The following is a 23,506-nucleotide window of genomic DNA, read 5'->3' as shown; positions in this document are numbered from 1 at the left end:
TGTGCCGTGATATGAAGAATGTATTTCCATAATACTCTCTTCACATGTCATCCTCCGACACACGGCATGAATCCTATTTCAAGCAACTACATCAAGGAAGAACATCACTAGCAATATTGCGTAGTACAGGAAAGCATAAATTCGATAAACTATATCGAATCTTGAACAATTAAAATCACAAAACGACAGATATTGGTTTAGTGTGGGTTTGTTTGAAATGATAGCCTCTGCCTGGTTTCTTGACTCTTTCAACGCATTCTCTAACCACATATGATGCATCAAATCTCCAGAGATTGATGAAAAATACTGTATGCAAGAAGCCAATTTTTATAGTAGTTTTTTTATATGCAAAACTTTGAAGGTTATTTTATTGTAGAGCCATGACAATGGTTCGATCCATCCCATTAATGATTTTTGACTCAGCCGGCTCATGTCAAGGGGTCCAAGTGGCGGAATTTCAGATGACAAAGCTAATATTCTCAGCCTCATGTAATACCAACAAAAGGTATATGACAAATTTTATTACACATTAAAACCGCGTTGTTGGTGGCAAATCTTAAGCATAAATCTACGACCATTGCCTTCCATTTCCATGATTGGTCACCAGTTCCATAAATTTGGCCGAGAAATATTTCTAGTTTGCCCATTTTCCTACCAAGTGCTTGAAGTTTGAACGGAGTGCAATTTGGCTAGCAACCATGGCAGCTGGTTCTTATGGAGACAAGACCTTGCAAAACACACCTACATGGGCTGTAGCGGCAGTTTGTGCAGTGTTTGTGGTCTTATCTGTTCTAATAGAACATGGGATTCAGTCGTTAGGAAAGGTGAGTGATTCTTACATCGGCTTAAAATCTGTGCTCAGCTCTATATTTTAATTTGTTCTCACTTCCCCTGTGCTTTGACGCACACTACAGTGGTTTCAAAAACGCCAAAAGAAGGCCATGAGTGAAGCTTTGGAGAAAATTAAAGCTGGTAAGTCTTTTTAATCGCTGCTAGAAACAGCATTTTTGGTGACGAGTGTCCAGCTGCGTCTATAGTTATTAAAAATTACACCTTGCTGGGGTTCTTTAGTTTAATTTGACGAATATGTTTGTCACTACAGAGTTAATGCTACTGGGCTTCATATCTTTGCTGATTACTGTGGGTACAAGCGCTATCTTAAAGATATGCATCCCTGAGAAATACGAAAACGTCATGCTTCCCTGCAAATATGATTACGTTGGGGACAACTATAAAGATAAAAATGGCGGTAAAGGAGGTGACGGCAATGATGGAGGTGATAATAAGAGGATGTTATTTTCATTTGCGGAAAATGTAGCAATCCACAGAGTGTTGGCGGCAGCTGGCGGCGGCGGCTATTGCTCCAAGGTGACTAATTAACAAAGCTAACTTCTTGTAATTGATAAGAATTAACGAATATGGAAAAGGTGGAAATATGATAAATCCCTTTTTTCTCTTTATTTGGTTGCAGGGTACAGTTTCATTGATTTCGCAAACAGGAGTGCACCAATTGCACATATTTCTATTTGTTCTTGCCATTTTTCATGTTCTTTACAGTGTCGTTACTATGGCACTGGGGCAAGCAAAGGTAAGTTTCAGGCAAGGTTTCTAATCGACTAATCATCACAATGATCTGCTGAATTAGACTGAATTTAATAATATTATGTGTATGAGCTATAGTTCTTAAAATTCTAGCTATGCATCTAGAATTCATGGTAGACGTCTCTGAAGAATTTGTTAACTGGGGTTGTTGAACAGATGAAGAAATGGAAGACTTGGGAATTGGAGACTTCTTCAATAGAGTACCAGTTTACAAACGGTAATATTTTTTATATTTTCTTTTTGTAAGTAGTTTTTATGATGTCCTCTGCATTTTTTTCACACAGTATAATTTATATTGATTAATTGCATCGTGGAATTCTAAGCTTTGATTACCTTTAGACGAAAGAATAATATTTAATTACTTTTTCAAAAAAAAAAAACAAAGATAATGAAGATAAAATGAACATGTCTCCTTGTTTATTTTAAAAATATAGAAACTCAATTTAAAATTAATTAAAAAATCTATTTATTTATATATTTATTTTCATCACTTTAATCAATTACATTTGTCTTTTTGTTTTATAAATGGTATAGTATAATAGAATTCACAATTAAAGAATATTAATTTATTTTTTAGAAAACAATTACTGATTTTTATCAATGTATTTTATCTGCTCAGAGTCAATAATTTTATATTAATTGATTATATACACATGCATAATAATTAAGATTTGTTTATTTTTAGATATTTAAATCTTAAAATACTTTACATGTAACGTATTCATGACATAACCATTAATTAATAATAATAATAACATCCGTTACATTCTGCTGCATCAAAACCATGATTTAAGGATTTGCATATGCCTTTATGATTTAAGTGATTTTTAAAATACTTTTCAAAAATTATTTTTTGAGGATGTTAAAATTATAAAAAAAATCAATTTAAAAAAAATAATAATTTCACCCCGCAAAACACAATAAATAATAAATGTGAATGTGTCATTGGATCTGTTGCGAGCCCATTTAAGGATTAATGGGCCTTCTTATCAATTTTTCAGATCCAACAAGATTCAGACTTGCTCGCCAGACCTCCTTCGTGAGGCGTCACTCTGGCATCTCCACAGCTCCAGGAATCAAATGGATTGTAAGCTTATTAATTTATGCCATTTATGTTCTCTATTACTCCAACTTGAAAACCAGCTATGCAGAAATCTAGATCCTGACCAGGCCAAACTATATCCAACAAGCTGACTCTTTACCGGTGGGGTCCGAATTCATTTTAACGTTGTTTTTTTGGCAGGTTGCGTTCTTCAGGCAATTCACTGGTTCAGTAACGAAGGTGGATTACATGACTATGCGACATGGATTTATTAACGTAACTTGTCTCCGTCATCTTGATTATAGTTTTGAAGGCTAAATATGTTTCTAGTCTAGTTAGTGGATTGCTGATATATAGCATTGCAGGCACATTTTGCTCCAAATAGCAAGTTTGATTTCCACAGGTACATCAAAAGATGCATGGAAGATGACTTCAAGGTGGTTGTGGGCATTAGGTATCTTATTCGACACATATTTAGTGCTTAAGCTCAGAGCAATGGATTGAGGTTACTTCTGTTTGACTGTATATAGCTTGGCCTCGATGTTAACAGTCTATTTATTAATTATGATTTTACAGCATGCCACTGTGGGTTTTTGCCATCCTCTTTTTGCTGTTGAATGTCTACAGTGAGCCTCTTCTACTCTCTCATATGATCTGTTTACGAACTTGATGGTATGGATTGGTCATAATTTGGCTCTTTAATGGTGCAGGATGGTACACGCTCACCTGGTTGACAGTTGTGCCTCTAGTTGTAAGAAATGCACATAAATATTCATTAAATTCTTTCCTACAAAAACAAAATCTGTTCCTTGTATCTGTCTTCTTGATTATATGCCCTCAATGTGCAGATACTTCTTTTGGTGGGTACTAAACTTGAACTAGTTATCATGGAAATGGCTCAAGATATCCAAGACAGAAGTCATGTAGTTAGAGGAGTTCCAGTGGTTCAGCCTAACAACAAGTTCTTCTGGTTTAATCGACCCCATTGGATTCTCCTCTTGATACATTACACACTGTTCCAGGTATACATATGCATCCCCATTGCGGATCAGATTCTAAACTCGATAATTACTCAAAATATATGGAATGTTTACGTACTAACTACTAATGCTGATCCATTTTTACAGAATGCGTTTCAAATGGCATTTTTCTTGTGGACATGGGTAAGAACATTTTGAGGGCTCGAATACTTTGAATTATTTGATTTTTTCCTTCAATTCACTAAAATTTCACTTAAGTAAGCAGCCCTCTAAGGAGTTGGTTTGTATGGCTTGTGATGGCAGTATGAATTCGGGATCAGATCTTGTTTCCATGAAAACCTGGCGGTGATTTTGACAAGGGTTTTCCTTGGATTGGTCCTTCAGTTCGTGTGTAGCTATATAACATTCCCTCTCTATTCATTGGTTACACAAGTAAGTAATTCTCAAAAAAAAAAAAAAAAAGATATAAAAAGTATAGAAACATGTTTGATCAAGGACGCAAGAACATGACTCTTTCAATTGTCTTTGTTTTTTACGTCCCGAAATAGTAAACAAACGCCAGAAAACACTTCAACTAATTAAAGAACTCTTAGCAAGTTTGAATTACTTAACTTAAATTTCTATTCGTTTTGAATTACAGATGGGTTCTCACATGAAGAAAGCAATATTTGAGGAACAAACAGCAAGAGCACTTAGAAAATGGCAAAAGGCAGCAAAGCTAAGAAAGAAATCAAGACAATCAGGAGGTGATCAAGGTAGTTCCAGTCCAGGGTTCATGATCAGTCAAGGTGGTTCGAGTCCAGGGTTCATGAGTGCTGATTCCACTCCAAGCCGAGGTACATCGCCTATACATTTGCTTCACAAGTACAGGCCAAGTCAACCGGATGTCGAAAGTGTCATTAGTTCGGCGATGTCCTACGCATCCGATACCGAGCTCTCGGAGCTTGATGCTTCCCCTCATGATAGGCACGAGTCAAGAAAACAAGATCACCATCAAGAACAAAGTGAAGCCCCTAGTGCTGACTTTTCTTTTGTCAAACTTTGATGGATGCCTCTCCTTTTCCCTTTATGAACTCTTGCTGTTTGTATAGTTAACATTAAGTCCACTTTATTATTATTATTCCCCGATTTTTTATCTATCTAATCTGTAAATCGACTCCTGCTGAATTAACCATAGATATGAAACATTGCAGGGGGGAAAATAACAGAGAGATAGATTTGTGTATCAAGTTAAACAGAAGATCGTCAATAACATGCCAATTTAGCGAGAAATCAAGAGTATCCATTAATTATTCATGCAATTTAATTTTTCATTCATGCAGTCATCACAGTACTTGGCAGGAAACTTAAAAAAAAGAAAAAAAAAAACAATAGTTTTAAGAAACAACTTGGAGCTGGTAAATCTGACAATGGACAAGGGATTAGTGAGACAGTGGATGAATATAGTATACAGAAAATCAAAGGAGCAGGAACCCACTAGCTAGGTTAAACAAATAATTAGAATACTAATCATGAAAGCATTTGCCATTAAACAATTGGAACCATCTTGGGCAGAAATCTCAGTAATGGTGAATAAAAATGCACGCATAGATTAGTTTAATATTGATGGTTACTTAATTGCCTTAGGCAGTACAGCTCAATTAGGCTAAGCGTCCAAGTCAAAATGCTTACATATACATATAATTATGATTTTACATGATTACAAGAAGCTTCCCTTTTCTAGAGGGATGGGGCTGATTCATAATTTTAGCATCATTTGGGCCTTCTCTTCCTTGATGGAAAAGAAAAGGGAAAAAATAATCAAGCAAACATATTATTTTGTACATCGCCATATTAATCTGCATCAGGAGAAAGAGTTTCAAGGTCAAGCATTTTCCATGTAAAAATAAAAAATATGATCATATAATTTTAATTATTTCTAATATTTCATGCCTTTTTTTATTATAAAAGTATATTAAGATCTTGTTTAATAACATGTTTGGTTAGAGAATAAAAACAAATACAAAAAATCAATTAAAACAATCTTGAAATAAATTTATGTATTCTTAAAATAGAAAGTGCAAGGAACATGTCCTATTTATTATTATTATTATCTTTATTTTTTATCTCAAAATAATAATCAAATACTATAAAAAAATTATTAAATTTTTAGTTGTATATAACATCTAACATATAAGTGTTTGACTTTTAAGCAATTATGACATATTTATCTCTAAAAACCATATTGTATCTTATTTTTAGTAAGAAAACATTAGGTATATGGCTAATGTAAATCCCATATCCAAAATACAAGTTTGATATTTGATGAAAAAATCTTCATTTTGAAGTTCTATAATGTTTTGAAATTATTTTTTGATATATTTGTTTTATATATAAGCATCAAATATACACATATAATACATATATTTTCATTAAAATTATATCATATTATATGCTATTAATGTTGAATATAGTAGATATATATTTTCTATCTTTTTTTATTAATTGCACTTCGAATACACTTTTAATCCAATGCCTATACATTGTGCTCAAACTCTTTTTTTTATTATTTTTTATCAGAGTTCTTCTCAAATACTCATTATTTTATCATCATCGTCTAGCAAACTATCAAAATAAAAGGAGTTTATAAAAAAACAAATAGAATATTTAAAAAACACTGAATAGATTTAATTATTCATTAAATAGATTATCATAACAATTGATACAAGACTATCATATCTATGGGATTGATAGAGACCAGAAGCTTGCTAATTTTGGTAAAATAAACCAAAAAAAAAAAAAAAAAGGAAAAACGTTAACGAAATTTTGTAAAAATAAAAAGAAGGAAAAAATGTAAATTGTTACTGCAAATTAGGGGTTTTTAATGACCCAAAGTGCAAATACAGTATTTATTAAAATCAAACCGTTGCCCGAAAAACAGTATTGAAATAAATAACAAAAACAAAAACGCATTTTTCAGTCTCAAAGTGTAGTCCAATCCAGTCCTTTTCGTTAAAACCAATTCTCCCCCTCCTCCTGCTCATCCAAGTTTCTCTCGCTCTCTCTGATTGATGACCGCTTTGAACCCATTTTTACTTCACTGAACCACTGTAGAATACAAAGAAATACAGCAGTTTTCAATTTTTTTTCTTGCACATAGATTTACATAAGGTGTTTAGTCACAGGGTTTAGAGGGTAGTTGGATTTAATTGAAAATTTTGAACTTTTTTTATTTTTTATTTTCTAAATAATGGCTAGGCGACATGGATGGCAACTCCCTGTTCATACTTTTCAGGTGCATTTCCTTCTCTCTTTTTGCTTGTTATGTTTTTTTTTTTTCAGATTATGAGTAAAAATTCAGGCTTTATTTGGAAATTTTTTCTTTTTTGCATTAAATTACTGTAGTGGAATAATTTTGCTGTAATACGAGAGAAGCCCAATAAAAATTTGTGTTTGTTTCTATTTTGGAGTGTCCAAATTTGAAGGTAATTTTTTTTATTAGTAATGGCTTGGTTTATGAGATAAATGGGTTGTTGAAGTGGAGTTTTGAGCCAAGTATGGTTGAGATGGCTTGATGTGACCTCGCGTTACCGTAATTTGCATAATCTTGTTCTACTCACGTTGCCCATTTTCTAAGAAAAGCAAGGTGAATCAAGCCAGGGAGGGAGGGACCTACCTGTGCTGTTGTGGTAAGAAAACAAAGTTAAATGTTAATGGTTGAAAATCATATGAGTGGATATTGATTAGTAGTGTTTTGCAAAATGCTGATGGTATAGATGGTTTATGCATGATGGTGTTTGGTCAAATGATTTGAGGTCTTTGGTTCTGTATATTGGGGAGGTTTGTGAACAAGCGTTGTTGTTTGTTGTTAAATTTAAGTACTGATGTTGAAAGTTTCTGGTGCACAGATTGTGGCTATTACAGTTTTCTTCGTGCTCACTGTTGCATTCTATGCCTTTTTTGCTCCCTTTCTTGGGAAGGTCATTTATGAATATGTGGCTATTGGTGTTTATTCTGTATTGGTAAGCACAATGATGCTCTTCCCTGCCATTTCTTTTTCATTTTTAGTAATTGATTTCTTGTTTTGGGGTGTTTTTGTTGCCTTATTGCATTTTCCCTCTTTTCTGATTTTCTCAGGCGCTCTCCGTATTTATTCTATATGTACGATGCACTGCAATTGATCCGGCCGATCCTGGAATTCTACTAGAAGCTGATGAGACAGCAGGCCATAAATCAGAAAATGATTCAGATCTGCCTGGTTAGTCTACTTTCCATGCAGTTCTCTAACTAGAAAATCGATGAATTGCAGATTTAGATTGGAGTCAACATTTAATGGTGATGTATAATATGGATAATGAAAACACTGAAGTAGTAGCCTGTGCTCTCGGACCCTTAGAAAGGAAACTTGAAGCATTCTGAAACTTTGTCAAGAAATGATGATGATCATGCTATTGTAGTGTCTAAAGTCTAAACTGAGTTTCTTAAGTGTTTTTGGTTTGTATCAGTTTTTCTCAGTTGAATGACAGATGTAGGTGGGCAATTGCTCAACCTTTTTATTGAAATGAACATATTGTCTATTGTGGAGTTATGAGACTTCTGTTGAGGATATAAGCTTTTTCATAATATTTTTCCTTTTTAAAAACAAAATTATAAAAGCTTCATGGTCTTTCATCAGGAAATTCTGCTGAAGAACCTAGCAAAATAAGGTTAAAAAATGGAGGGAAATCCTATAAATACGGTTCAAGTTGGTGTTCAAGACTTGGAGGTTTCTTTTGCTGTTTTCTTGTGAAACAAGATTGCTGTAAAGATGAAGATATTCTACAGGAAGAATCTGGAGAGGATGCTTTGTTCTGTACACTTTGCAATGCTGAGGTGCAGGTTTATTCCATAAGGTTTTATTTTGATTGTCTGGGATAGAGTTCCTTTTTATGTGGAATCCCCCTGCCCACAAACTATGCACACACAAAAATGAAGGAAAGGGAAAAATAAGGGTAAAAGGTAGAAGGAAACATAAAAAAGGGGAAACAGCAAGTCAACCAATCAAGGAAGTCTTGGTTATCAATTGAGTTAGTTACCCATAGTTGATCATTACCATAATGGCAGGGAAGAATTACATTCTGTAGGAGAGCGTGTGTTCATTTTCCCTTCACACTTTTCTTTTTAAATAAAGCTCACATATTATATCATGTTGCTGAATTTTTTTTTCCTAGGTACGCAAATTCAGCAAACATTGCAGAAGTTGTGACAAATGTGTTGATGGATTTGATCATCACTGTCGTGTGAGTTTTAGATGTTTATCCTTGTTGTTTCATATCCCTTCCGCAATATTGGGCTTTATGAAATATCTGTTCTATGATGCAGTGGTTGAACAATTGTGTAGGGAGGAAAAACTACATCACATTTGTTTCCCTTATGGCAACAAGCCTTGTCTGGGTAAAATTTCCGATTTAGTTTGTTATTTGTTTCTTATTTTTGTTGCATCATAATTCTCTTGCATCAGATACCTTCACCGGATCCAAACAAAATATGCTTTCTCATCTTTGTTTACCTTTGTGTCTGTCTGTCAGCTTGTTGTTGAATTCGGAGTTGGTGTTGCTGTCCTTGTTCGATGCTTTGTAGATAGAAAGGCCATGGATCATCAAATAGTGGAGAAACTTGGCATTGGATTCTCACGCCCCCCTTTTGCAACAGTAGTGGTATGCTTCCCAATTTCTCTGTTGATTTATACAAGATGTCTACATAAACATAGTATTTTGATTATGTTTATTGGAAAGGTACTTCAAATTTATAAACAAGCATTGTCTGGTTGTTGTTACTTGTGTGATCAACATATTATGTTAGAGACAAATGTGCATTTCTTATTGTTATTATTTATAACAGGACACAGAATGCAGAAAATTATCATCGGTGTGGGTTTTGTTGAAGAAATGATAAATTGGTCCTTACAGATGCTAAGTTCATACTGCTACTCTAGTATATTACGCATAAAACTTTACAATGATCTTAGTTGTGGAATTTTTGTTTTGGTAACATTGAGTTGTTTTTTTGTTGTTTTGCACATTTCTGTAGATACATGTATGATTTGGATGGGACTGGAGTATGCTGTGGCTTTTACAACAATAAAGTTTCTCTTTGTTAATGCTATACTATTGTATTCTATAATGTTAACTTAACAATGGATCCAGGCCTTGTGCACATTCCTATCTTTGCTTGCTACTGTGCCTCTGGGGGAACTATTTTTTTTCCACTTGATTCTGATTCGAAAGGTGCGTCCATAAATAGCCTTGCCTCCTCTCTTACCATGTTTGCCTCCGCTGTAATATGCAATTGGTGATATTTTTTTTATTGTTGCAGGGTATCACAACGTATGAGTATGTAGTTGCCATGAGAACTCAGAGTGAACCACCTGGACCATCTGTAGATGGAGGAGAGCAGCAAAGTCTGCCATCTTCACCAACCAGTTCAGCTGTTACTGCAGTGAGTGGAAGAAGCTCTATAGGAATGAATTTGCAATTTAAAGGTGCTTGGTGTACCCCTCCAAGAATCTTCATGGACCACCAGGTACCACTTCCATCCAAATGAAGTTACTGTGAAAAGCTGGTGTTGCCTATGGTGGACTTAAGACTTACACATAGCTTGGTTCATCTCTTTTCTACGTAACTACTGTGTGAAATTATGACTGCAAGAATTGTCTTTGAAAAGGAAGATTTCAACTACAATTAGTATTCATTATTTTATTCCATTAATGAAGAACTTAAAACAGAATAAGGGTAGAATTTGCTTCTTTTTTTGTTACAATTTGCTATGTGCACTGCTTGTAGTAATTATATCCTTTGGTATTTTGTGTTCCCTTCTCATAACCTTTAACAATGAGGTTGGGATTTGATTAGCTTTGGGTTGTCAATGAGCAGGATGAAATTATTCCACATTTGGAGAGAGGACGCTTACCATCCACAGTTGATCCAGATGCAATACAGGAAGCTGACAAAGCCAAAAAGTTACCACAGCGTCCAGTTCGAATCAGTGCATGGAAACTTGCTAAATTGGATTCCAGTGAGGCTATTAAAGCAGCTGCAAAGGCTAGAGCCTCATCATCCGTGCTACGTCCCATAGGTTCTCGATATAACCCATATGATGCTGATCATTTGTCCAACAGCAATTTTAGTGGAAGGAGCAGTCCGATCAGTACTGATCAAGGGTTTCAAAATAAAAATGCTAGAGCAGTGATGCCAGGTCTATCTCCTTCCATGACTAACTCATATCCAGCCAGCAATGCTAGTCATGCTAGCAGGGATGACATTGGATCATGGCATCAGAGTCTTGGCAATTTTAGCAGTGCTAATGTCTCTAACCTTGCCACTTCTCCAATACAGCAGCAAACTTCAAACAGAGACCACTTCAACCCCATTTATCAAACCTCAGCAGATGAATCTCCTTGGTCAGCAAGACAAAGTGACGTAGATGGGAATCCTTCTCATGAGAATGTGGCCCAAATTCCCATGAGAAGAAACTTAGGTGCAGCAGAGAATATGAGAACAACTGTTTACTGGGATCCAGAAGCTGGACGCTTTGTCTCTTCTACAAGAGGTGCTGGTTCTTCATCCCAGGTTCGGGGAACAGAGCTTTTGTACACAGATCAATCTATATTTTTTGGTGGTCCCCTTGTCAATGAGCAGCTAAGCAGAGGGAGGACTGGTAGTTCACTGACTCTGAGCCAGGATAGAGGATCCACCTCTAGTCATTATCAGCAGGGCAGATCACAGAGGGGTGACCAACTTCCTGTGTTTGTCCCAAGCGATTCCCATCAAAACCTGTATTCATCTAGGTCTCCTTAGAGCACAAAAATGAGAGAACAGTGATTTGTTTTTCCAGATGCATAGAATTAGGTTCTTTACAGTAACTTTCCCACTTTCCTTTCCTGTGCAGTATTTTTGATACTCCGCTCTTGCTAACCTCCATAATTAATGCAATCGCCAAAGGACATAGGGTTTTCAGCAACATAAATTGATTGCTGATAACTTGTGTCTACTCTATGATTATTTATAATGGTATTCACAAGTTTTTGTCTGCTTTGGATGTAAATGGGCAAGGCCAAGGCTAATGGAGGTAAACCAAGTCAATCTCTTCTAGGCATCAATTTTCCAAAATGAAAAAGTAGGGAAGAAGTGCAATGTGAAGCTAAAAGCGCCGTTGCCGGGGATCGAACCCGGGTCACCCGCGTGACAGGCGGGAATACTCACCACTATACTACAACGACACGGTTGGAAACGGCTACTCAATTAAAATATAAAACGTTATTAACAGAATGTGGTATATTTAGCATCCCGATTTACTCTCATATTTGAAACTCTAATTGCTTGGGTGATTAAGAATATTTACAAAACTGTCCTTATATAGTATCTCTTGGTAATTTGAATATTTAATTGCTTGGCTGATGAAGAATATTTAGAAAAATTTTGTTACACAGGATCTGTTTGTAATTCTTGTGTATTTACTGTTTTTATAGAGATTAGGGAGGCTTTCCATTGATATGAAATCTCTATCAATTTATTAATAATTCTTTGGAACAGTGATCCGAACTAGATGTTAGATTTGATCATTGATTGGCAAGAATCTTAGCACAAGTTATTTTAAAAAAAAAGAAAATATTTCGTTTTTATTTCTATTTCTAATCTGATTGGATGGAGGATCACATTAAATATAAAAATTTGATTTTAATTTATTTATTTCCAAGAAAAAAGAAAAAAAATGGATTTAAAACAATAATTATCAATTACTACTGCCATAAAACAAGCTAGTATTTTAAGTTCGTTGCCTTTTCTTATACAACTTGAAAAAAAAAGAAAAAAAGTGATCACTACGACTGGGGATCTTGGAACTAAAAAAAATGGGACTCAGCTCTTCAATCGGAACTCAAACTTGCAAATTACATTGTATAGAATGTAAATCACTATAGAATACGAGTTAACTATTCAACTTAAAAGTAATTTATAAGCAAAGTAGCAAATTAGTCTTTACAAGCGATAAGCACTCCATGCATGCCTGGTCAATGAAGCCAAGTTCTTGCTCAAGACAACCTCCTCACATTGTGCACACAGGATACTGAGAGGAGCTAAGGCAGGGATGAAAGGGATGTAAACACAAGTATTTGATGATGCCAAAGTTTTCAAATGCAAAATCCATGGCTTCAGCTTTTGAATCTTGATCGACACCATCATTATACCTGGTGGCATGCCAGTTTTCTTCGATTTCTCTGGCTTCATATTGCACACATGCAACTCTCCTTCATCTGGTTTAGACTCTCCTTCATAATCTTGGTCTTTCAATCCTGGGGGCATAACAATGGCACATCAAAAGCAAAATAATGTCACCGCATTGCCTTACCCAATACAAACATTTATCCAAGCCCACTACTGGATGCATTGTCAGTTGGAAGTTGGGATTTCTCCACTTACTTAGACCCTAATTTTGTATCCGAAAAAGATGAGTTTCTTATCCTAAAACCAAGATTTGAGCTCTATATATAAACTCGGACAAGCCACACCCAGATTCCACTTGTCACCTGGGATAGCAGAAATCTTTTCTGGTACAGTCCCAAAACGGGACATGAAAATTGGGTCATGAGTAGAAAGACGGAAACCAGAGAGAATACGAAGAAAATGTTTGTTTCAAAAAATCTTTTTCAGGAGATGGTCCTGTACTTCCTGTGGGATTGTTTAGGCTTGATTATCTTATGGACTTTCGGTCGTGAAACAGAACAATACTAAACCTTGTAAGGATCCAGAACTGAGAGCAAGAAAGCCGTGTAGCTCAGGAAAGAAGAGAATGATTTGTATCAAACCTAGGATCTGACACAAGTTGATTCTAGTACTTGCTAAGGACAACAGATTTGTATGAAAAACATCAAAGGATTTCAGTCACTACATCCTCACGGATCCTCAACATGATGATCTTGGCGTCTCTAACCAAACACTACTTTTAGACCGAACGAACACTACCTCTGATTGGGAAACAATGATGGCAACAATAGGAGGGATGTTTATTAATAGCGTTTTCTTGGCCTATTCGTGCAAAAATTTCCCTTTTAAATTAGCAATATAGTGCCTGAAAATACACTTTGTTTTTCCTATTTTCTTTTTATATTATTATATTTACACACTTGTGATATTTATGGGATAACCTCGGCCGAAAAAGAGAAAAGAGGAGTGCGAGCAAAGAAATATTGAATAATAATAATAACCACCATAAATTCTCAATTCAATAAAAGAAAAGAAAACAGAGAAATAGCCAATGAATTATTTTTAATTTATTATTATTATTAATCTAGGAAACTCTCAGAAAACCATTCCATTTTTCTTACAAGTTAATGTTCACAGGTTTTAATCAAGAGGGATCCTTTATTTTCGTGCATTTTGTTTCTGTCTGAGTTTTGTTTCTTTCAAGATTAGAATTTACGAAAATGGCTGGTGGAGAAGCCCCGGGTGCAAGAGACCTCGAGCAGACACCGACATGGGCAGTCTCTGCAGTTTGTGCTGCCATGATTATTGTCTCTATCATATTGGAGAAGGTTCTTCATAGAACTGGACAGGTAAATAAATTATTTTTGTTTAACTTCTTTTTTCTTTTTTAATTTTGATGCCTGCCAAATTCATTTCGATTGCATTCCATAACATTATGTAAATCAATTTGTGTTTTGCATTTATTTTCTGATTTCCGTGATAGAAAATATGCATTTCATTTCTTCTTCCTCCATAATTGATCTTTTTTTATTGGTAAAATAATAGTTCTTTTTTTATTTATTTCAGTGGTTCCAAAAAAAACACAACACTGCGTTATTTGATGCTCTTGAGAAAGTTAAAGGGGGTATGCTGATATTTTTTCATCAGCTCTTTTTATAATCTTTTTTTTTCTCTAGTTGATCATTACAAAAAAGAAAAAAAGAAAAAAAAAAGGAATTACAAGGGACCGTTAATATTTTCTTCTGTATTTTCTGGTAAATTTTGCAGAGCTTATGGTTTTAGGATTCATATCTCTAACCCTGACATTCTCCCAAAGCTATATTGCTGGTATCTGTATTCCTCTGAGGTATGCAAATACAATGTTACCATGCCCGGCGGAGGGTCAAGAAGGACAACTTGACAGTGGAGGGGAGAATCATCGCAGGCTTTTATGGTCTCCGCATAGATTTTTAGCTGGTGGGAGTGGAAGTACAGAGTGCAAAGATGTAAGTATGCCTTGTTTCCAAGGAAACGTCAAATAGTTGAACCTTGTTAATTAGGTAGTGTTTTTGTCTCCGTCTCCGTACCTATAACTAAATATGTTCTTGTCACTTCTGTCGTAAGACACTAATTAAAGGCAACCTTAGTCCTCTTGAATAATACAAAGTTGTTTAGAAACTATAACTCATGAAGTGACCTTATGCTGGCCTTTTCTTATCCTATTCTGTAACTCATGGTTGCCTATTTGTGTTTTCAGGGGTCAGTGCCTCTCATATCTGTCGATGGACTGCATCAGTTGCACATCTTCATATTCTTTTTAGCAGTATTTCATGTGGTATACAGTGCCATAACAATGATGCTTGGAAAATTGAAGGTAGGGAGTACTTTTTGGGTTTCTATAATGGTTTTTTTTTCTTTTCTTTTTTGTCCCTTGAAGTTTGATTTGCCATTGATTAGCTGATGCAAGGGACATGGTGAGAATGAGATTTTCAGAAAATTCTGACCGGTCTCTGAAAAGTGAACAGCAACTTGTTTGGGATTTGATGCTTTTCCATTCCATGCTGGAGTAACCTCGTTTCTTTTTCATTCCATGACCTTAAGCTATAATCTCGTATGCAGATACGCAATTGGAAGGATTGGGAACGCGAGAGTTGGAGGGAGCATGATGCCATGAATGGTATTCTAGATGTTAATAACCTGTTCTACATTCCTCATATTGAGGCATGCATTGTTTATTTTTCAAGAATTTGGTGATCTTAAGCTGTGCATTTAGTGAGGTTAGTGCTGATTGTTCAGATCCTGCAAGATTCAGGCTCACTCATGAGACATCATTCGTGAAAGGACACACAAGTTTCTGGACAAAAACTCCAATCCTCTTTTATTCGGTAAGAAAGAAGTCACTGTTTTCACCTCAGATTCTCTTATGATTCATGTCCGCTTCGATAAATTGTTGGTGTCTTAGCATCAGTTTTGAATTTTGAACTCCATGCTTGCATTTTCATAGACCTATCCATAGTAGAATTTGAATCAATGTCGTGTTTTAACATTGAAATGTTTGAATTTAATTTCAGTCCTATGTTCTTAGCTTTTGTATTGACAACTGTGCTTGAATTTTTAATCCTTCCAGCTATGCTTTTATCGACAATTCTTCAGATCCGTTCGAAAGTCTGATTACTTGACCATGCGACATGGATTCATTTCTGTGAGTCTCTAACAGGTGCAAAAGTTCTAACCATCATTTTGAATTAGTATGATAGGCAGGTAAATTGAGTTTTTCTTATAGGTCCATCTAGCTCCTGGAAGCAAGTTTAATTTTCAAAAGTATATCAAAAAAACATTAGAAGATGATTTCAAGGTAGTCGTCGGAATCAGGTAAAGCAGTCAAACTATATTCAACATATGAATTTAGTTCACAGGTATTGCTTCATTTATCCACTGTCTTTCTGTAAGTTTCAATTCACTATCTTCACATTCCTGGCAGTCCACTACTATGGGCCTCTGCAATTCTCAATCTGCTCTCGAACGTTCATGGTCAGTCCTTCCTGTTTCTTTTTTCAGTTTAGCCTTTTCGTAGTCTTCATCAAACTTGAACCAAGGCTTCCTATTAGTTATTGGTTTTGTACTTTTCAGGATGGAAGGCTCAGTTCTGTGTTTCCTTTCTTCCTTTATTTGTAAGAAATTTGTTCACAACAGACTTGTCTTCTCGTGTTGTTTTATTTTAACTGGGTAAAGATTTAATATTTCCATGGGTTTTGTTGAAGGTTACCTTAGCAGTTGGAACAAAACTACAAGCAATTATAGCACAAATGGCTATTGAAATTAAAGAAAGACATGCTGTGGTTCAAGGGATACCACTTGTGCAAGTGTCTGACAGAAATTTCTGGTTTTCCTGGCCTGAATTAGTCCTTTATCTCATCCACTTTGTCCTCTTTCAGGTTTCACACGGCACCTTCTTTTCTTCGCATGAAAGAGTAGAGAAGCTTTTGCTTCAAGACAGATAGTTCTGTCAGCAAATTTTAGTTCTCTTTTCCCCTCCTGTCTCTTTTGAAGAAAAATTAGTGATACTTGGGAAAAAATTTCTATGGTCCTGTATCTTTATCTTACGATTTCCGGTATTTTTCTAATGAGCTTTTTGGTTTTCTTCCTGTCCAGAACGCATTTGAGCTAACATATTTCCTTTGGGCATGGGTAATGGCCTGTCGTTCTCTTCTTCTCACTGTATTTGTCTTTGATCACAGAAGGATTTTTATGATTAATTTTCCTGCTTCTGCAGTATGAGTTCGGGAAGGAATCTTGTTTGAATCAAGATACAGTCCTCATATTCGTCAGAGTTACTTTCGGGTAAGTCATGTTGAAGCACCTATGCATATTCTTTTGCATCAGCCACAGAGGCCTACACATCATCCTGAATACGATGCTGAAGTAGAGAAGCTTGACTGTAACGTTATGAACTTAGAATTTGTATTAATTTGTTGAAAAAATGACCAAATGGAAGTTTCAAATTCTCAGCGTGGGAGCCCAAGTCCTGTGTAGCTATGCCACACTTCCACTCTATGCCCTTGTTACACAGGTATTACTCATTTTTCACATTTTCTTTCCAAATTTCATGTTAGGTTAAACATTTTACAGATGTGGAAGCAAATCGAAAGAAATACTTAAAAGAAGTGAGGCAAAACATAGCAATATGCTCCATCTGCGACTACTCCTGAGTCGTGTCAGGATATTATATTCTCCGCGCCAACATGAAAGCATTGAAAGTTAGTTTTCCTGCCTGAAATTTTCAGATGGGATCTACCATGAAGCGTTCAATCTTTGATCAACAAACTTCAAAGGCCCTAAAGAATTGGCATCAGAAGGCTGTAAAGAAAACGAATGAAGGGAAACCGGATCAGCTCCCGACAAAGATTCTGGGTGGAAGTCCTGATGACTCAGTGCACTCCCCATCCCCCACACGTCCTCGACCTAATAAATTTGGTATTGAAGGTCCAGATTTCTCTGATATTGAAGCAGAAGCAGCATACCATGATCAACACACAGCTAACATCACGGCAATTGTGGATGTGGAACTCAGTGTCAATCATCAGCATCGCCCTAGTGAAAACAGCTCCCCATTTGCCCAACGGGATCTACTGAGTTAAGCATAGTTATGGATGGGTTATGTTAGCCGCAAGACAACATTTGTCTCAAGGGCCCCACACCCACACAGTAGCAGTGGGAATACCAGACAATACTGCTGTTACGTTCTTGACAAGGTCACTTTAGGTGTGGCAATACAGATTTTTTTTTTTCTCCTTTTATTTTCGCATGACCATTGCTGTGGTCTGTGCAGCAAGAAAACCTAAGTCTAAAGATAGGTATGATAGCTGGTTCCGGATTGCTGTTGCCTCACATTTGGAGCAACAAAAATTTGTTCCCAGAACCTCATACGACATGTAGATGAAATCCAAAACATTATCAACAGTTTTGTTTGTGTAGCAAGTTGTACTAGTACAAATATTTCTGTCCTATATTTGGTAAACCTTGTGGAAGACAATTCTCGCAAGCCCGTTATTGAATTCATCATAGTAGTTCTTTTGCAGTTTGTTGTTTTCAGTATAGTTATAAAACCCGGCCTGATTCAAGAATCTGGTTGTTGGTTGAAAAAATAGTTGAAATAGTAGAGTGGGCTAAAAAGAATGTACTGACCAAAAACCAAGTGGGGTCAAAATGGTGGTTCCAGTAACAGGAGTGGATAGAGAGATGTGGGTTTAGCGGGAGTTTTATAACCTTAAGCCTTTCTCGGATTCCAGCGGCCATCATCATCATCACCATGGCTTCAATACAGAGCTTAGACAAATGGACTGTTAATCATCATCAAGATTTTGCAAAATCCAGACCAAAACAAAGACAAGAACATAATTCTCCCATGTAAATCTTGATCATTTCTCATGTTCATCCGTAAATTAAGATTTTCCATGTTTTCTTTAGAATGTCAGAGTGCCATGTTGAGCAGCAGCAAGTTCTTACGGCTTTTTTTCCTCCATTTGGTTTGCATATACTTAGTCATATTTTCCGTAATTGCTTCCAATAATCCCTCCCTCCCACACGCGCGAGCGAACACGCAACCTATGATCAAATCCTAAAGATTCAGATAAATAAGGAAGATGAAACGCCTTCCCTTCATGTTGAAATAAATCCAGAGTTGCAAAAGTAGGCCGGTTGTCAAGAAAATGGTCTTACATTTTAGCTCAGTTTCTCAAGAATTTTCCACCAATGTGTTCTGGTTTTTTATTATTATTTTAAATGCATTGGAATGGGTGCCGATGGCGATTTGATTTCTTTTCCTCCTTTCGAGAATACAAGCAAAATATCAATTATATTATGACATATCGGGTGCATAAGCTGATGAGCATCATCAATAGATAGCAATGCATTACCAGGGGTCAAAAATTGCAACTTAGGCTCCGATTTTGGCATTTGAAATGCGCACAAAAAACTTTTTTTGAGAAGTTCTGAGAAAGAATTTAAATGATTTCTGCCTGATAACCGTAGCCGACCCTAGTGCCAGACTCAAAATTCAACATGCAAGGCAGATCATGATTAGTTCATATAAGCTCAAAGCTACGAATATCATTATCATGTAAAAGTTATATTTGGTGAACTATTACCGTAGAAAATTGCAGTTAGCTTATCAAGTATTAATTTAGATAACCAAATTCTGACTCCAATACTCAGGCTACCTGAACCTAGAACTATATCTCTTCAATGTAATCAAGAAGGTCTTCAACCTCCTGCTTCAAAACTACAACTTTCTGTTGCTGCGACGCAACCCGATTCTCAAGTTCCCTTCCTCCAATCTTCTTCTCATAGCAGTCCACTATGGTTGAATGCTTCGCTATCAGCCTCTCTTGCAATTCCCTCTCCTTTGCCACCAGTTCCTCCACCTACATAACCAGTAGCATTGATTACATTCGGGAATGTAGAAGCACAGCAAAACAGAAGGTGAGCATGGTAACAGAACATTATAACGGTACATTGTTCAAGTTTTGACGTGTAACAATTCATGTCCTTGGTGATGGTTAAATGCTGTTAAGTTCTTGGAATAAATTCCACAAATTTATCCTCTATTGGTGATAAAGGATGAGTAGATAGACAAACCTTAGGTAATATTTGAGTAGCCTGAGGAGAAGATTGCAAGAATGAAAGCAAGGGCTTTAACTCTTTGGAATACTCTTTCAACAAACTGTCAGCAGTCTTTCGAGCAGTTTTACAAGCTTGAACATCCCCAGTTCTAGAAAGATCACGCAGTGATGCTTCTAGCTTTTCATGCGTATATAAGCATTGGTTGATGACACTTTGGACTTGCTGAATTGTTGCCCGCACCTGAAATTAGAAATCGCAAATTCTATTATATATGTTGGTTTTTTCACTAGCAAACAATTACATCAGACTGAACTGAAAAGGGTACATCATATGACATCCTACTTACCTCATCCCACTGCATTTTTGCCAAATAAGAAGCAGAGGACTTCGAGATTGACATGTCTACATGCATGTATACGATGCAAGCAACAAAAATGAAGAAGAATCCAGAAATTAACATAAATGGCTCCCTAAGCATCGAAAAGCTGTTGAACCTGTAATAGACCTGCAATACAAACCGGGTTATTTTCAAAATAGTCTTCAATACACTGCACAGCACCAAAATCAGAAGCTACTTTTGTTTCTAATTTTTCTTGGATCCACAGAAGGATGCATTCAATTGTTGAGTACATCAAATACAAGGAAAACCAAGTTCCATCACGAAGAGATCTAAGAAATCTAGGTCCTGCATTTCAGCTTAATGGAAAATTAGAAACTCAGTAAGTCTAAAAGATGAGCTCTTCAAGTCTCAAAGGATGGGAAACCACAACGTTTACCCTCCCGCATGCACCACAATACACACAAGAAAGCAGTAATGGCTACAATTTCTTGTCACATTAAGTGCCCGTTTGGGAATCACCTTTGGCTGTGACTTTTAGTTGTGGCCGTGGCTTCTAAGTGTTTGGTAATACTTTAAAAGCTAATATCACAACCCTTTCTATGTATTATTTTTAGAAGCTACAATTTGTAGCTTTTCAAAAGCCACAGCTACAGCTTTCCCAAACAGAAAGACCATCACTTTTCAGTCCCATAACTTCTCCAAAAAATAGCAAAACAACTATAAAGGAGGAAATATCAATGAATCTGTTAAATCCATTAATATACAGAAGGCCTTGCACTACAAGGAGGCTATTGTTTAATTACAACAAGATTAACATATCATCTGCCTTTTCCAAATTGGTGAAATATGTCTAAATAATTGGAGAACAAGCACATGTTTCGAACACAAAAACAATGCTACAATTGTACAAGAATTAATCAAGCACCCTCAAAACCAAGCCAAATTACATATAGCAAAAGCATTCCTCCATGCCTTTTAATACACTATAGATGGACCAATACCCCTCTCGTTACCATTTGTGTTGAACTTTCTAGTCTTCAGCTAGTCCCTCACTTGATATTCAATAATTAGCATAATAAAGTTAAGTTTGGTAGACAGTAGTAAAAATGGCCTTAGCTCACACTTTAGCACTTCAATGCTGTTCATACATATTGAAAGAGTCCATAGAAGTACCTGGAAATACTGGTTATGTTCAGGAACAACATTGGTCTTTTCCAGCACAACAACTGGTCTACCAACAACATCTAAGTGAGAAATTTTGGTCTGCATTAGATCACAAAGACAAAGACAATCAAATGAAGGTCGATAGCCTCAGTCTTTTGAAGTAGAGAAGAAAACATGCCCAAGGAAAAAGAAAACAGCTATAAGAAATAAGAATACAATACAGTATAAATCTTAGCTCTATAATACCTCTTGTCCTTGTTTTGCCGGAAATGGGGTAGAAGTAAATATATCATTTGATCCCTCTGGCAAAACAACCTGCAACAAGAAAACAAAGTCAAGACCATGTAAAGAAAAAATCCTTGTAGGAAACGTTTTCCACTGAACTAACCTTCACAATGATATTATCAATGACCAAATCATTTATAGGGGAGCCAAAAGAGAAGTTAATGAAACGTTTTCCCTTTGACTCAAATAAAAAATCTTGCAGTGGCAAGCCATATCCAATAGTAAAAGTAGTTCTCCAACCTCCAAACAATGGATATCTAGGTTCAATCAATACTTCTGTCTGCAATTAAGGAGAAGACTTGAATTAGAAACGGAAGCAATTATTCTAATTGTCAAAAAAATTTTGAATCAATCAAAATGTCCACCTTCTTAGGATCACCCCAAACATTAGATGTTGATATATTTCCAATCTCATCCCTATAATAAATGGAATGAGCCCTTGGCGGCAATTTTGCAACAAGATTCTTGAAGGCTGACGCACCTCGAAGGTGGGGTCTAGCCTGAAAGTCAAGCCTGCAGGATTTTAAGAATCAAAATTTGAATTCGATAGCAGTCACCACCATAATAATAACAGGAAAAGAATAAAACAACTGACCTGGAAAATTCACCCTTGCTTTTAGCACCTCCATGGACAATGTTGTAATGTTCAGTAACTTGCACATTGCCCCAATGGGAAATTTCTATCTCTCTCACCAACTCTTGAGCAACAGCAAATGGTTGATTGGTTTCAAAGTGAACAGCTACAGGTGCATACGAAAAGGGAGGCAGGTTTTGATATGGACCGTATTTGATATCAGAGCCGTGTACATTTGTATTCTCCAACTTCGTATACGTCTCGATTCTAGCCTTGGGCAATCTAACAGTAAGGGACTGAACGTTAACCGCATAAGGGGAAAGATAGTGAGCAGTATCCTGGAACAAAACTAGCTGAATATCAGCTTGCGTAATTTCCTCAGGAAACGGCCGTAATGCATGAGTAAATACTGCTAAGACATCTATAGTCAAAACATCCCCCTCAGCCAAAGCCTTGGGTAATGATATTGAATGAAAAGTCAGAGAAGGGGGCATTCCCTCTGGATTGACAGCATTTATAGGGAGACTACTCCCTGAGTTTCTCACTTTCCCTTTCCCCTCATTAAGCGCCGCTGTCAAGTATGCCAAATCTTTGGCCTGAACCTCAGGAAAAGTAAGCAAAATCTCAGAAACTGGACCAGGACCAGCATTCTCCACCTGAAAAAGTAGGGTAAAAGAGTAAGAAAAATGCAAGCTAATGATTTACAGGCCAATAACCATTTCCAAGCAATCCAAGAAACTTATTTCCAGTTGAAAACACAATCATCAAACATCAAAATCCTTAAAAAAAACAAGAAGAAAAGAAGCAAATCAGCGAAGCACCTTTAATGTGGAAGTAACGCGCACAATTTGTGAAGTCAAATCAATCTGCAACAAAAGATAGATCACATCAGCATAATTTTGAAACTGGAAAAACAACAATCGAAGAAATGAGATCTCTCAGGAAATGAGAACTTACACGGCGATCGACTTTGGAGAGAACGACATCGGAAAGAACAGTAGTTGTTGTTGTTGATAGCAGAGCAAGTGTCGTAAACAAAGAAAGTAAATCGAATCGTAACCCCATGACCAGTCTTTCGTGTCGATCAGCACGGCGTTTCTCTGCAGGCAACTACTTGACCATAGAGAGATGGATCCCTCCTCAGCTCTATGGTTTGATTCCATCTCACATTCATAGATTGGATGGAACACGATTTCTTCG

The 23,506-nt window shown here is 36.3% G+C and overlaps 4 protein-coding genes and 1 non-coding gene across 5 annotated transcripts; 3 read left to right on the top strand and 2 right to left on the bottom strand.

The window, feature by feature from the left end:
* Window positions 1-597: 597 nt before the first annotated feature.
* On the top strand, window positions 598-4,948 carry LOC118042056 (MLO protein homolog 1). The gene is made up of 14 exons (XM_035049598.2): window positions 598-824; window positions 915-972; window positions 1,103-1,368; window positions 1,472-1,588; window positions 1,759-1,819; window positions 2,604-2,689; window positions 2,846-2,920; window positions 3,010-3,098; window positions 3,221-3,270; window positions 3,355-3,395; window positions 3,493-3,666; window positions 3,772-3,807; window positions 3,928-4,056; window positions 4,265-4,948. Exons 1-14 carry the CDS (start codon window positions 699-701, stop codon window positions 4,667-4,669), a joined length of 1,713 nt encoding a protein of 570 aa, XP_034905489.1. The 5' UTR covers window positions 598-698; the 3' UTR covers window positions 4,670-4,948.
* A 1,395-nt stretch (window positions 4,949-6,343) lies between these two features.
* LOC118042055 (protein S-acyltransferase 21) lies at window positions 6,344-11,671 on the top strand. The gene is made up of 10 exons (XM_035049597.2): window positions 6,344-6,898; window positions 7,512-7,625; window positions 7,741-7,861; window positions 8,279-8,475; window positions 8,814-8,882; window positions 8,965-9,036; window positions 9,171-9,299; window positions 9,789-9,869; window positions 9,958-10,164; window positions 10,515-11,671. The coding sequence occupies exons 1-10, from the start codon at window positions 6,854-6,856 to the stop codon at window positions 11,436-11,438; spliced, it is 1,959 nt and encodes a 652-aa protein (XP_034905488.1). The 5' UTR covers window positions 6,344-6,853; the 3' UTR covers window positions 11,439-11,671.
* Window positions 11,672-11,788: 117 nt separating this feature from the next.
* TRNAD-GUC (transfer RNA aspartic acid (anticodon GUC)) lies at window positions 11,789-11,860 on the bottom strand. Its single transcript has one exon. It is a non-coding gene; the product is annotated as a tRNA-Asp (tRNA).
* A 2,202-nt stretch (window positions 11,861-14,062) lies between these two features.
* LOC118042054 (MLO-like protein 9) lies at window positions 14,063-18,009 on the top strand. The gene is made up of 15 exons (XM_035049596.1): window positions 14,063-14,191; window positions 14,409-14,466; window positions 14,610-14,827; window positions 15,079-15,195; window positions 15,441-15,498; window positions 15,618-15,706; window positions 15,949-16,023; window positions 16,105-16,193; window positions 16,303-16,352; window positions 16,452-16,492; window positions 16,583-16,756; window positions 16,974-17,009; window positions 17,095-17,162; window positions 17,331-17,391; window positions 17,606-18,009. Exons 1-15 carry the CDS (start codon window positions 14,063-14,065, stop codon window positions 17,957-17,959), a joined length of 1,617 nt encoding a protein of 538 aa, XP_034905487.1. The 3' UTR covers window positions 17,960-18,009.
* A 1,401-nt stretch (window positions 18,010-19,410) lies between these two features.
* On the bottom strand, window positions 19,411-23,467 carry LOC118042052 (dolichyl-diphosphooligosaccharide--protein glycosyltransferase subunit 1A). The gene is made up of 10 exons (XM_035049595.2): window positions 23,264-23,467; window positions 23,128-23,172; window positions 22,328-22,962; window positions 22,098-22,245; window positions 21,836-22,012; window positions 21,694-21,762; window positions 21,457-21,546; window positions 20,290-20,448; window positions 19,959-20,183; window positions 19,411-19,744 (listed from the first exon to the last, which is right to left on the bottom strand). The coding sequence occupies exons 1-10, from the start codon at window positions 23,369-23,371 to the stop codon at window positions 19,553-19,555; spliced, it is 1,848 nt and encodes a 615-aa protein (XP_034905486.1). The 5' UTR covers window positions 23,372-23,467; the 3' UTR covers window positions 19,411-19,552.
* Window positions 23,468-23,506: the final 39 nt, after the last annotated feature.

Source organism: Populus alba, chromosome 2 (assembly GCF_005239225.2).
Source record: "Populus alba chromosome 2, ASM523922v2, whole genome shotgun sequence".
Lineage (NCBI taxonomy): Eukaryota > Viridiplantae > Streptophyta > Magnoliopsida > Malpighiales > Salicaceae > Populus > Populus alba.
The sequence above is the reverse complement of the archived record's forward strand: the minus strand, read 5'-3'. Positions and strand labels throughout refer to the sequence as shown.